The sequence below is a fragment of the Nothobranchius furzeri genome, chromosome 4 (genome assembly GCF_043380555.1).
Source record: "Nothobranchius furzeri strain GRZ-AD chromosome 4, NfurGRZ-RIMD1, whole genome shotgun sequence".
In the NCBI taxonomy this organism is placed as follows: domain Eukaryota; kingdom Metazoa; phylum Chordata; class Actinopteri; order Cyprinodontiformes; family Nothobranchiidae; genus Nothobranchius; species Nothobranchius furzeri.
Window position 1 is genome coordinate 52,989,350 of NC_091744.1, and position 14,503 is coordinate 53,003,852.

The 14,503-nt window shown below is 39.4% G+C and overlaps 1 protein-coding gene across 4 annotated transcripts in view; it reads left to right on the plus strand.

Moving 5' to 3' along the window:
• cftr (CF transmembrane conductance regulator) overlaps positions 1-14,503 on the plus strand; it is an 89,096-nt gene that overhangs the window by 19,269 nt on the left and 55,324 nt on the right. For 2 of the 4 annotated variants that reach the window (XM_015963824.3, XM_054732753.2), the window contains exons 4-8: positions 8,267-8,482; positions 8,638-8,727; positions 11,936-12,099; positions 12,211-12,336; positions 13,876-14,122. In XM_015963824.3, coding sequence (XP_015819310.1) covers positions 8,267-8,482; positions 8,638-8,727; positions 11,936-12,099; positions 12,211-12,336; positions 13,876-14,122 — 843 coding nt within the window. Of the gene's footprint in view, positions 1-8,266; positions 8,483-8,637; positions 8,728-11,922; positions 12,100-12,210; positions 12,337-13,875; positions 14,123-14,503 lie in introns of those variants that run through there. The other 2 variants (XM_054732751.2, XM_054732752.2) reach the window with 2 other exon arrangements.

Sequence of the window (14,503 nt, forward strand, 5' to 3'; positions counted from 1 at the left end):
GAGAGAGAGAGAGAGGTTCTTTACAGGGACGGGTACCTCCACCCTTCCACTTGGATCTCAGGGGGGTGGGCTGGATGGATTTACGACTTATTGTTGTCTCTGAGTTAGTGCACATGATTAAGGTTGGTGAGGGGATAGTGCTGTAATTCACTCAAAGCTTTTCAGATTCAGGTCTCTGGTGAAACAGCAAAGAGCGCAAAACCATTTACATCATCTTAGCCTGAACAGTAAATAAACAAACATACCAGCAGTAACTCATTCCGGAGCAACACTCATCACATTATCATAAAAAATATATCTATATCTATCTATCTATATATATATCTATATCTATCTATCTATATCTATATATATATCTATATATATCTATATATATAGATATATATATCTATATATATATATACACACATATATATATATTTATATGTATATATATATATGTATATATATATATATATACATATATATGTATGTATATACATATATATGTATGTATATATATATACATATATGTATGTATATATATATACATATAAATATACATATATATGTATATATATATATATATATATATATATATATATATATATATATATATGTATGTATATATATATATATACATATAAATATACATATATATGTATGTATATATATAATGTATATGTATATATATATATGAACATATTGTTTTCTGTTTTCTAAATAACTTTTAATCCAGTGATTAGCCACCCCTCTTAGCCCATGTATGTATGCATGCCCATTGGCACTAAGGGGCCTAAAGTGTGTCAAGAAACCCCCACCATTAAACCACCACCACCAGCCTGCACTGTGGTAACAAGGCATGATGGATCCATGTTCTCATTCTGTTTACACCATATTCTGACTCTACCATCTGAATGTCTCAACAGAAATTGAGACTCGTCAGACCAGGCAACATTTTACAGTCTTCAACTGTCCAGTTTTGGTGAGCTGGTGCAAATTGTAGCCTCTTTTTCCTGTTTGTAGTGGAGATGAGTGGTACCCGGTGGGGTCTTCTGCTGTTGTAGCCCATCCACCTCACGGTTGTGCGTGTTGTGGAACAGACCATTAGTATATAGGGTTGGTTGTGCGTGTTGTGGCTTCACAAATGCTTTGCTGCATTCCTCGGTTGTAACAATTGGTTATTTCAGTCAAAGTTGCTCTTCTATCAGCTTGAATCAGTCGGCCCAGTCTCCTCTGACCTTTAGCATCAACAAGACATTTTCACCCGCAGGACTGCTTCATACTGGATGTTTTTTTTTTCCTTTTCACACCATTCTTTGTAAACCCTAGAAGTGGTTGTGCGTGAAAATCCCAGTAACTGAGCAGATTGTGAAACACTCAGACCGGCCTGTCTGGCACCAACAACCATGCCATGCTCAAAATTGCTTAAATCACCTTTCTTTCCCATTCTGACATTCAGTTTGGAGTTCAGGAGATTGTCTTGACCAGGACCACACCCCGCCTTATGATTGGTTGATTCTATTTTTGCAAGTTGAACAGGTCTTCCTAATAATTCTTTAGGTGAGTGTACATATAAACACAATACAACTTGAATGAAAGGGAGCAGATGGAAGAAAAACTCATACAATTTCTGCCCCCTATTTTAAAACAAAATTAACTAAACTATCATTTTGCATTCCTTCGAAGTTCCTTCTGTCACATTCCATGTCCATATTTCAAGCATAGCCACAGACATTATTCACATTCATATCTACCCAACACACTTGATCTAATATATTCTCTAAACAGTTTTAGAGTTCTTGACTCTTTCACTTCTCTGTCCAGGCAATTCCATAATTTCACACCATTCCCCGAAATACTCATTTCCTTCATTCTGGTTCTAAATCTGGGCTTTTTGAAGAGTTCAGTTCCCTTCAACATATAACTACTTTCCCTCTTTTCAAACAATCGTGGAATGTTTTTTGGCAATGTACCTGTATTAGATTTATACATTGTATGCAATATTTTCCAGTCGACCAAATCATGAAATTTAATTACTTTATATTTTATAAATAACGGGTTAGATGGAACGCTACTATAATTGTTATTAATTCTCAAAGCTCTTTTCTGCAAAATAAACAATGGTTTTGTATACGTTCTGTATACAGTTCCTCAGATTTCTACACAATAAATTAAGTACAGTTACTGTACAATGATAACAGCCCAGTGCTATTCAGTAAACACTTTACATTATGTAATACTGCAATGGCTTTGGCCACTTTACCTTTTATATAGCCAATATGCGATTCCCAGGTTAGAGCTTCATCAATCATCACTCCTAAATAGTTGGTCTCCTTTACCCTTTGAATTTCCATGCCGCCTATTTTTAATGAAACATCAGTGTTCTCCCATCATTAAATAAAATAAAATTTGTTTTAAGATTAAGTGTTAATCTGTTCATATCAAACCAGGTTTTAACTTTTATCAGTTCATTATTTATCACTTGTGTTACTTCATTAATATCTGACCCTGAATAAAACAACGTTGTATCATCTGCAAACAAAACAGAACTGAGTAGCTCAGACACATTTACCAGGTCATTAATAAACAAGTTGAACAGTTAAGGTCCAAGTACTGACCCTTGTGGCACTCCATAACTAATATCTCTCAGTTAATGTTATTTATCTGAACATATTGTTTTCTGTTTTCTAAATAACTTTTAACCCATTGATGAGCCACCCCTCTTATCCCATACTGATGTAGTTTTTGAAGTAACCTTAAATGATGAACAACATCAAAAGCTTTCTTTAAGTCAATAAAAATACCAATAAAGTCGTTTTTATTGTCTATTGCTGTGGATATTTTGTCTGTTAAATCCATTATTGCCATTGCTGTTGAACGTTTGGTCCTAAATCCATACTGTTCATTATTTAAAATATTATTTTTATCCAATCTTGATATAGAGATTTTTTCTATTATTTTGGAAAACAGTGGAAACAGTGACGCCGGCCTGTAATTAGAGAAACTGTGTGTATCACCATCCTTAAACAATGGAACTACTTTAGCAGTCTTCATAGCATCAGGAACGACTCCTGTAGAAAGTGACAGATTACATACATAAGTGAAAGGATCAATAACAGATTCTACTATAGTTTTTACAGTCATTATGTCCAAATCCTCATAATCAGTTGATTGTTTTTACAATGTGTAGTATTTGTTCTTTTTGTACTTTGCCAAGGAAAATACTATTGACATTATTAACTACTGTATTCAATTTGTCTTATATTACAGTTCTGTGACCCACCAAACTTCTACCTACATTTACAAAAATCATTGAATTCATTAGAGATTTTTTAACATCATACATGTCTTTATTTGTCCTTGACAAAGTAATTTGGTATATTTGATTTAGTTTTATCTCTATTTCAATTCAATTAAATTCAAAAATACTTAATTAATCCCAGAGAGAAATAGATTTTGTCACATTTTTAATTTGTCACACTATTTGTCACACTTTTAATTATTCCCCATGTAGCCATTGTAATATCTTTATTCTTATTCAATAGTTCTCCATAGTAATCTTTTTTTGTTTCCTAATTATTGTTATTAATTAATTTTTATATTTTTGTATCTATCTTCAGTTACCCTTGTTTATCATTTTAAGAAACTCCTATACAGCTGATTTTTTATTTTTTTACACAGGCATTTCTTATTCCTTTAGTCATCCATGGTTGGTTTACCCTTTTACCAGTAATTTGGATTAATTTACAGTTATTTTCATGATTTCATCAGTATTTTCATGAAGGATGTATACGCTGTGTTAACGTAACTAACATATACTTCCTCCCAATTCTGCATTTTATTATCTTTATGTAGTGCTTCCAGGACTTAAACTGATTGATCTCTTTTGTATTTTAAAGTGATATTTTGTTTTGTCAATTGTTTGTATATAAATACTGCAAAGACAGCTAAATGATCACTAATGTCAGTCATCAAAATCCCACTACTCAATACATTATCCTTTTTGTTTGTGAATATATTATCACTTATAATAGCACTATGTGATGTGATCTTGGTTGGTTTAGAGATTAAGGGGAGTAATCCTAAACTGCACATAGAATCAATAAAATTATTTTTCTTTCCAGCAGGAAGATCTAAATTCATATTAAAGTCTCCACACATGAGCAGTGAATGTCTCAGCACAGTCACCAGGTGCTCTCTAAACACAACTAACCAAAAAATTTATTATTATTATTATTTTATAATTACTCATTTCCACAGTTACTATTTTTATGACACCATCCTCAATCATTGCCATTTCTTCAACCAGTTTACACTTCAAATCTAAAAAAAAGTATATATATATATATATAATGTATATATATATATATATATATATATATATATATATATATATATATATATATATATATATATATATATATGAAGAGTGTGTGCGTGTGCTGTTTTCCAGGAGAGCATATCAGGAGAGCTCCAATAAAGAATTTTACACCAAAGTGTCACAAACCAGATCTGTCTGGAACATTGGGGAAGAACAGGCAGCAGCCTAGGCTCATCCTTACAGCTGGTTGCCTTGACAGCAAGAATGCCTGTTAGTCCAATTGGATTTGATGGTGGCATTTGATATAGTGGATCATGAAATTTTATTGTCATGCCTGGAACAGACCATTGGAATTCAGGGCTTGGCTTTAAAATGATTTAAATCTTACCTTTGTGGCCAGTCCTTTTCTGTAAATATGGAAGAATGCCCTTCCTCCTCTGCCCCCCTTCAGTGTGCGGCCCCTTGGTGAAATTTTCGGAAAACACTCCATCTCGTACCGCTTTTTGGCGATGACATACAAATCTATGTACCTTTGAGCTCCCAAGGACCATCCTTTGATACACTGTTATTGTGCCTTATAGACATCAAAATATGGCTGCTAAATAACCTGCTAAACTTAAAAGAAAATAAGACAGAATTAGTTGTTTGGAGATCCCAGCTTGCTGCATGCAGGAATCTGCGAGGAGTGAGTTTGGGCCATTGGAATCTTTTCGAGTCTCATACGCAAGAAATTTGGGTTTTTTCTTTGACGGCTGCTTCAAAGATCAAGTCACTCCAAATTAACATTTTTTTTACTGATAAACTATATAAATGAGTGTCTGATTATGCTGTAGACAAATGTAGTCAATAATGTGGCACTTTAGTGCATCTTAGTTAAAATTTAAATATTCTGCCTAAAACTGTCAGCGATGCACCGTCATCAGGCAAAAACTCAGCACTGCATTTGAATTTAAATCTGCCATCGCTATTGGCTAAGAGGTACACTATGATGTTAGATAGTACATTATGATGTCACAATGTTGTGAGTGTGTGTATTTGTTAGTGGCTCCGCCCTCTCGGCCTGCTAAGCAACAGCATTTGTTGCATTTTTCAAACAGGAAGTGGGAGTTGAGTAAAAATCTGGCAGGGGATGACTTGCTCTTTAAATTAGAGAAACAAATTAGTAGTGTTATTCAAAATGTGTTGTTTTCATTTGAAATTGCTTAGAAAGGTTAAAGAGCAAGTCACCCCCTACCAGAGTATTACTCCACTACCACTTCCTGTTTGAAAAATGCAACAAATGCTGTAGCTTAGCAGACTGAGAGGGCGGAGCCGCTAACAAATACACACAAACAGGCTCACAACGACATTGTGACATCATATGGTACCAGCTAACATTTTAAGGTACCTCTTAGCCAATAGCGATGGCAGATTTAAATTCAAATGCAGTGCAGAGTTTTTACCTAACAACGGCACAACACTGACAGTTTTAGGCAGAAAATTAAAATTTTAACAAAATGCACTAAAGTGCGAAACTTTTGACTACACATGTCTGCAGCATGATTAGACACACATTTATATAATTTATCAGAAATAAAGGTTGATTTGGGGGTGACTTGCTCTTTAAAGTCTACTTGCCAAAGAAAGAGTTCAAGTGAGTTATTCATTTGCTCATCATTTCTAGATTAGATTACTGCAACTCTCTCTATTATGGTCTTGACAAGTCTTCCATCCATCACCTACAGGTTGCACAGAATGCTCGTCTGTTGTCAAGGAGGAAATGCAGAGAGCATTTTACTCCGGTCCTGTCAACCCTCCACTGGCTCCCTGTATAAGAATAAAATAAAAAATGTTATTATTTTGTTTTAGAGACTTACATGTTTTGGCGCCATCTTATTTGGCTGAGGTTCTTATTGTTCACAGCCCCACGAAGGCCTTGAGATCCTCATCTAAACATCTCCTGAGAGTTCCGCTGTCAAGACTAAAGTCTAGGGGGGACAGAGCATTTTCTATAGCCGCCCCGATACTGTGCATAGTGTAAGCTATTTTTGCAGACTTTGACCGCAAATTCTGTTTGTAGTTTGAAATCTCTTTTAAAGACACACTTTTTTACTCTCCCTGTTTATTAATCTTAACCTTGATTTATATGTAATTTTCCTCTTTATTGTGTTGTTGCTGTTTTTGTTTGATTGTTGTTTGCTGATGTACAGCAGTTTGGGCAATCTTTATATTGTATTTAAAGTCTTGAGTTCTGAGCATCAGAGGATGCCGCTCATGTTTACCTGTAACTACTTTCAGGGTATCAGAAAGTTTCATTTTGTGCACCTAAACCAATGAACAGAATCCATGGAATGATAGTGGACAAGAGCCATAGGCTGGATCCAACCAGAACCATTGGAGAATTACTAAAATATTAACTTCTCCAAGTTTTTAGACTACCTTTTCATAATGGCATTTTGCAAAAACCTCCTGAAGGTTGTGCAAAGAGATCAGTGATCTTTGCACAAACAATCCTCGTCAGACTGCTGGTGAGACCATGTATTGATCTAGCCCGGCCTGCCAGACTCGTCCTCTGTTTAATTCTGCACAGAGAGAGTCTGGTAACTCACAGGCAGAGGCACTTGAGGGGCGGGACTAGGAAGCTCAAAAATGACCAATCAGAAAAAAGACGGAAATTCCGACTGTACCGCACAACGTGGTAGATTTCTAGTTGTAGTAAAAAAAAAAATAGCGTCTGGCAACGGCGCAAACATCTTTTTTTTTTTAGAAGAAATGCTTTTAGCACTTCTGCTTGTTGTACTTTTAAAGACATCTGAGTTATTTAGAACAGAGGAAAGAGCTGCAGCGAACTCCACTCCAGTCACCATGTTTATGACAAACTCAGCGTTGTGGTGTGCGATGTACGATACTCAGCTCTGATTGGCTCGGTTAGAATTCTCAGGGGGTGGGGTTATTTGAATAGGAGAGTTCCCAGACCCTGTCTCTGTGCAGAATTAAACAGAGGAGGAGTCTGGCAGGTCAGGCTAGTATTAATCATCAACAGCTTCAAGAAGATAGGTTAAATTATCCCAAACAAAAGTCCACAAAATCTTCATGATCACCATCAGCAGCAGCATGGTGAGGAGAAGAGTTTTTAAGGGTGGCCCAATGCCAGGAAGGGCAGCAAGGAAGTCACATCCATGAAAACCCTCAGGGACAGACTCAGTTTTTGCTAAAGGTCTAGGGGTCAGTCTGATAAGTTAATTTCTCTGATGATTGCCCTGTCTGATTGTTTGGACATCTGGAAAGAGGATCTTCTGGAGACAGAAAGGTGCATGCTTGTGGAATTGCTCACACTTTAGCCTCATAACGGCCATGAATAAAGAACAGTACCTAAACATCCTCTCAGAGTAACTCGTCCAACCAACAAAGGTTTGGTGATGATGGAGCCAGAAGGATAAAATCTGAATCAAGTGTGTCAGGAACAGAACATCACGATGTTGGATCCAGGTCCAGGAAGCTCCCTCAAACTGTAATCCTATTGGCCTCTAGAGGCAGGAGGGCAAACAAATACAAGGTCCGAACATTTAGGATGGAGAATGAGCTGAATGGGTCAGGCTTTGGACCAGAAACTTCTCATAGTGAACAGCAAACGCCAATAACAAGAAGAACTCTGTTAAAAGCAGCATTCTCTGAATGTCTGGACACCACTGTCGGCCCCAACAAGGTCCCTGGAGTTGACCTCAGCACGAGCCTTCTGTTCACCCGTAACATGAACACCAGTAGCTCCACTTCCAAAAACATTTAGTGTTAGACTAACAGATGTGCGGCCGTCCGTAGCAAGCAGGCTTTGCCTCAACATAAAGGTGTGTTTTTGTGTTTTCACTGGTTCAGATATAATGGTGCAAACATGCCTTGTATCCTGCATCACTGTGTGTTCATTTTTAACAGAATATTTATAATAAAAGATAGTAATAAATCTCTTGTCCCTTCCTCTGTTTGTAGGAAGCATCTAAGACTGTTCAGCCTCAGCTCTCAGGTCGCATCATTGCTTCCTTTGATCCATTCCATGCTCCTGAGAGGAGTCAGGGCTACTACTTAGCCCTGGGCCTTGGCCTCCTCCTAACCGCTCGCTTCATCTTGCTGCAGCCTGCCATCTTTGGACTGCAACACTTGGGCATGCAAGTCCGCATCGCACTGTTCAGTCTAATATACAAGAAGGTATGAGAAAGCAACATTAATCAAATGCATTCCTGCTTGTTTAACATGCATGACCAAACATTCCCATAATGCCTCTCTCTCATATCACTTTACCCTCATGCTCTTCGTTGCCTATCTCTGTGCGTGATCTGAATCCTGGTATTTAAACCTTTCAGACCTTGAAGCTGTCGAGTCGAGTCTTGGACAAGATCAGCACCGGTCAGCTTGTCAGCCTGATGTCAGCCCACCTCAACAAGTTTGATGAAGTGAGAGAAAGCACACCTTTGTTTAATAAAGAATCAGAAAACATGAAAGTCTTAACATATGAAACAGAAATAACTTCTGGGTCTTTAGTAGCTGTGAGATGAAGCTGACTGGAATGTGACAGCTTTCAGATAGCCAGCAGGTTTCCACACTCATACCTATGTTCATCTTTATTACCTGATTCTCAGGTGTGTTTTTCTGTAGCAAGAAAACAAAAGGACCCAACTATTCAACTAGGTGTTGTAAGGGATGTCTTAGGTGTGCAGTTGTTGGAACAAACATAGCTGGAGTGAATGCAGGCGTGTGTGTAGAATGTAAACTGTGCTGCTCAGGGTGTCACAGAAGCGATGAATGTGGAAACACTCTGCTACCTGCTCTGGGACAATTATCACTTGGCTCAGATGTGGTTTCCTCATACAAAGGGGGTGGGATTAGTTTGTGATGGGTGGAAGGTGGAGCCTTGCAGGTGAGTGGATGAAAGGGAGCTTACTGGGGTGAATGCTGAGTGTTGCATCTGGGATCCAGGTGAGAGTCAGCAGAACAGATCTGACTAGAGAAAAACATGGCCCACTTCTTCGCCAAAGTTTGTTGTGTCCTTGCATGCCGTCTGTCATATTTTCTGTGGAATTTATCTTATTTAACAAAAATGGCAGCAATACCTAATAAAACTATAAAGGTAAAACATTCTCAAATATCTTTGTTCTAGGATGTCCTAAGACCTTACTGACTTAAAATATCGCAGTAAGAACCCAAAAGTATAAAGAGACTTAAAACCGATTCAGAAGGGGAAAGGAGGTTGAAGTGTGCTTGTTTGGAAGGCATAGCAAAGTAAAAACATGTTTGTAAAGCAGGATTTCCAAAATAATCCCATTTGTGCCACGACCAGAACTTGGAGGACCCATGATGACGCCAAACACAGGAAAGCTCCTTTAAAAGTCTTTATTAGATGTGGCGTACCCAAGGAGGGCAAGAATGGAGACAGAGTTGGAGAGGAGGCGTGGGTCAAAATCCAGAACGAGGCGAAGCAGGTAACAGAGCAGGCTGGAGAAGGGGTCAAAGACAGGCGAGGGTCGTGATGGCAGGCAGAGTCCTAGGCAGGGGTCAGGCGTGAAAACAAGGTCCGGAGGCCAGGGGCGGATTAAGGACTGAAGAACATCCGGGGCTTAACAAACACACACACAACACACAACACACAACACACAACACACACACACAACACACACAACACACACACACGTCAACATCATATATATTTGTCTTGTACCACATAATGTTTAATCTGAAGCTACATATTAAGCATATTCAGGGCAGAGTATAGATCCTGTTAGTGTTTAGTGTGAGATGATAGTAAATATTCCCTTTCTTTCTCCAACAACTTTACCTGATAAGCTAACTCTAGGCAAACCAGCAGCACAACAAATATTTTCAAATAAGACTCACAAACCTGAGTCAACACCAGTCTCATGAAAGCTGGGGTTCTGTCCTTGTACTTTTGGTCTAAAATACATCCTTATGTCCATCTTCACTCATGCGTTTCAGGCAGAGAGTGTAGAAGAAGTCGGCTGCTGAAGGGCTTCTTCTTCAGTGGTGGAGGCTCAGGCAGGCTGTATACAAACTACTGCCAGCTGCTCCCTCTCTGTTGGACTTTGGTACGGCATGTTACTTCCACGATTTAGATCCGGGGTTTTCATAAAACATCCGGGGCTTCAGCCCAAGTAGCCGGGCCTAACGCCGCTCCTGCCGGAGGCTGTGATCAGGCAAGGCTGGAAGATCTACTGGTAAAGAGCGTTCAGTAATCTAGCACTGGTTGGAGAGCAGGCTGAGAGTTATATAGCAGGGGGAGCAGGTGTGTGTGATGAGCTGATGACAGGAACAGGTGAGATGAATGAAGTTGATGAGGTGTAGGCTGAGGTTATTAAGTGGCTGAGGGCTTGACTGAGGAGGCAGCAAAGGCAGAGGAGGGTGTCAGCCTGGGAGTCATGGCAATTTGCATGACTTTGTTTTTAATTACATTGAACGAATGTTGATAAATCCCACCTGTGTGTACCCAGGTGCTCATGCCTGTTCAGTCGTTACATACAGAAAGGCCCTTCATACCGTGTCCTCAGCACACGAGGAGATTCCCCGCATTCTTCTCGAAGAGAAAAAAACTTAATTGACAGCGAGATCGGGGCACTGGCTGGAAGAGAACCTTGGAAGAGGTCGGGACTGAGTAGAGGGTCCTGTCAGAAAAACAAAATGAAAGATTCTGCATTAAACAGAATATGAGTAAACGTAGAGTGACAGACTGATTACAGTTTACGTTCAAGTATGCATGTTCTGTTTGAAGTTAGGTTTGCTATTGTTTGGAAAATTGTGTTGTCTTCATGCTGAGCTTTTAGCCAGTTTGGTTACCTTGGCAACACGTATGTTTGTTCAGGGACCAGAGAGGGAGGAGGTTCTGGTCAATAATTGAACATGATCTGATATTTGTGTGGTTTGTCTGTTGCTCCACAAAGGGTCCCAAACCACAGCATCGCTCCAGAAGGATCTCCTTAGGGGAGTTTAGAGCGTGCACGGAGGACGCATTCCCTTCAGAGTGTATGCTCTGAGATCCGCCATGCTACAAAATCAGATTCCCATCGGTCACAGATGTCTTTTATAAGTGACACGTGCTATGCATTAAAGCAGACATAATTTTTTATTGTGTAAAAATAGTTAGTGGATGAGGAAGACGCTTGGATGACTGAGACCTTCAGTATCATGGTTCCCCTGTTCTACCACTAGTTCGTACACATCAGAGCTGTTCTTGTATTTAGGAACATTTGCAAACACAAGTCCAAGATGGTGAATACCACACAATGTGTAAAATTGTTCCAACACACTAAATACTGACAGATCTGTGTGTAAATACAGTGGATGAATGAGAGTGTGGGTGGGTAAAACTCCAGAATCAATAGCAAAGATGAAGGACTTGACTTTATTGTCAGTAAGATACGCTGAGTGAAGTATTTATTAAGACTAATCTCTAACTCCTATCTTCTATGTTGGCTTTTTTCACCTTTCTGATTGTCCTGATCATCCTGAAAACCCCTCTAAATTATTTTTTATATTTTTACATTTTTTGTTTTTGTGAAGCGCCTCGTGATTTTTATCTTGAGAGGCGCTATAGAAATGATATTTTCTTCTTCTTCTTCTTCCCTTCCCATGACTCAAAGTGTTTCCTTTCAGAGCCTGGGTCTAGCACATTTTATCTGGATCACTCCTCTGCAGTGTATACTGTGTACCGGTTTAATCTGGGAGCTGATCGAAGTGAACGGCTTATGTGCCCTGGCAGCTCTGACCCTGCTCGGCATCATCCAGGCCTGGCTCTCAATGAAGATGGCACCTCACCGGTGAGGACACACAGACCACTGAACAGACTCATAGCAGAGTTATCAGTAAATCTGGTTCCTGATGGTCTCTTGTCTTAAAAATTGTTCCTGTGTTCATTTGAAACCGAACAGGATGAAACGAGCAGGGATGATCAGCCGCCGCCTGGCTCTCACCTCTGAGATCGTGGAGAATATTCACTCTGTGAAAGCGTATGGCTGGGAGGAGGTGATGGAAACTATCATTAAGAACATCAGGCAGTAAGACCCCACCACACACACACACACACACACACACTCACACACACACACACACACACACACACACACACACACACACACACACACACACACACACACACACACACACACACACACGACTTTTATTCATTATGCAATCATCAATTATATTTTTTACTGAAAAAAATGCATTTATACTCATCTATGAATTTTCTATGCCCACTATTACAGTGGTACCTGTAATTAAAGTGACAATGTGCATTTTTTATCATTAATCTCAGGAAATATCCATCAAAATGCTGTTGAAAATCAATTAAATGATTCCCAGTTGTTGAAAAATTTTGCGGCTACGTAACATATAACCATAAAAATCTGGTCTAAATGATAGCGGGTCTAAGGGTATTTCAATGTCAAGGTGCCTGACCCGTAAGGCAATGTCGTGTCTCATGAGGACCCTTTCCATCCTTGGTCAAAGAAAACGGTTAAATGGAAAAGACTTGCGTCGCGTGACCTCGGCTTCCGTGGCGGTCACATAACATCACATGACGTTGTGTATATATTGGTCAAATTAAATATGTAAGCGAGTTACTACCTGCTAGCCACCGAAGCTACAACTACTAAGCAACTAAACATAGATAACTTCTTTGGATATAAAAAAACATTTTAGATACCATCCGATAGCTAAAATTAGACATTTAAATTTGAAATTTGCCCCCAAAGTAGCTGCCAGCTTCTGATCCGCCATCCTTTTGAAAATACTGTGGTGTTTTCTGGGTAATTTTTGACCAAGGCAAGGTTACAAGACATCTCCCGTGTATCCTTGCTCAGCTAGCTAAACGGTTAATAAACGGGGAACAGATGCCTCGGTAGAACATGAACATTGGAACATACCTTGGTGGTTCCTGATGACGTATCTCCTAGGCAATCGGGGCGGGGCCAAGACATCAAGGCGAGGCTCCTTGGCATTGAGAAGCACCCTAAGTCTCTGGGCGACGCCATGTTAGATGCCATGTTTCCTTCTACAGGAGCCCTTGAGGACAAAATACATTTACTGATTCATAGCAAATGGTTACGAAACTCTCACCATTATTAAACATTGTTGTTTTACACAGTTACCTCTTCACTAGTCGCCATTGATGAAAGGGAGTCTGATGTGCTTGTTATTTTGCTGAAGTTTGCACTCCCCTGGCCTTTTTACCCTAATGGGCATCCGTTGCTTAGGTCTTACTCCAACACAAAAATGCAGCTTGCTTGCAACCATTTAGGTATCTACTGCCCCCTATCACCAGGAAAAACACATTGTCACTTTAAGGAAGCATCTTGGCATTTTAAAGTCAGGTATTAGAGCAGAGGGCCTTTTTAACAGCAGTAGTGACACAAGAGCCAATGTTAAATTTATGTTTAATGTTATGTTTTGCATTTGATGCAATGACAGAATGTCAGGAGAAAGTCATTCATAGAGGCAGTTTTGGCTTAAATGGCTCTAACCATTCTTGATGTTCTGTCTCTTAACAGATAAAAACAGCCTGTTGTATTTAATTGCTTGCTTCTCTCCTTCAGGGAGGAAATGACTCTCACCAGAAAGATTGGGTCTCTGCGGTATTTCTACAGTGCCTCATACTTCTTCTCCGCCATCTTGGTGATCCTCTCAGCCATTGTGCCGTATGCACTTACTCAAGGTATCATTCTGCGTCGCATTTTCACCACAGCGTCTTACTGCATCGTCCTACGCATGACACTTACCCGCCAGCTGCCAGGCTCCATCCAGATGTGGTACGACACGTTGGCGTTAGTCAAGAAGATTGAGGTAGGTGGATTCATTAGAGATCAGATCAGTTTGTTTGGATGTGAGTGAAATTTTACCGAATTCTTCACAATTTGGCTTCTCTTAAGCCACCATCTCACTGGACTGTGAATATGTGGTGGGAAATGATGAGGCACAGCATTTCCAAAATGTCTGAAAAGGTTTTCTATTGGCTCATGGGAATTTCTTCTTAAAGGGACATTATGGAAGTTTGACAGCCAAAACATGTATAGAAATAATAAATTTCTTCTTCATACATTCTCCTGCAATGCCCTGGTCCTGTAGAATGAGCCCTGGCGTTTTTACTGTGATTGCCTGTTTTTCTGTAAAATCACAGAAAAAGAGAGCTGCTCGGGTCAAGCAGGCTGCTTCATGCACGTTCAC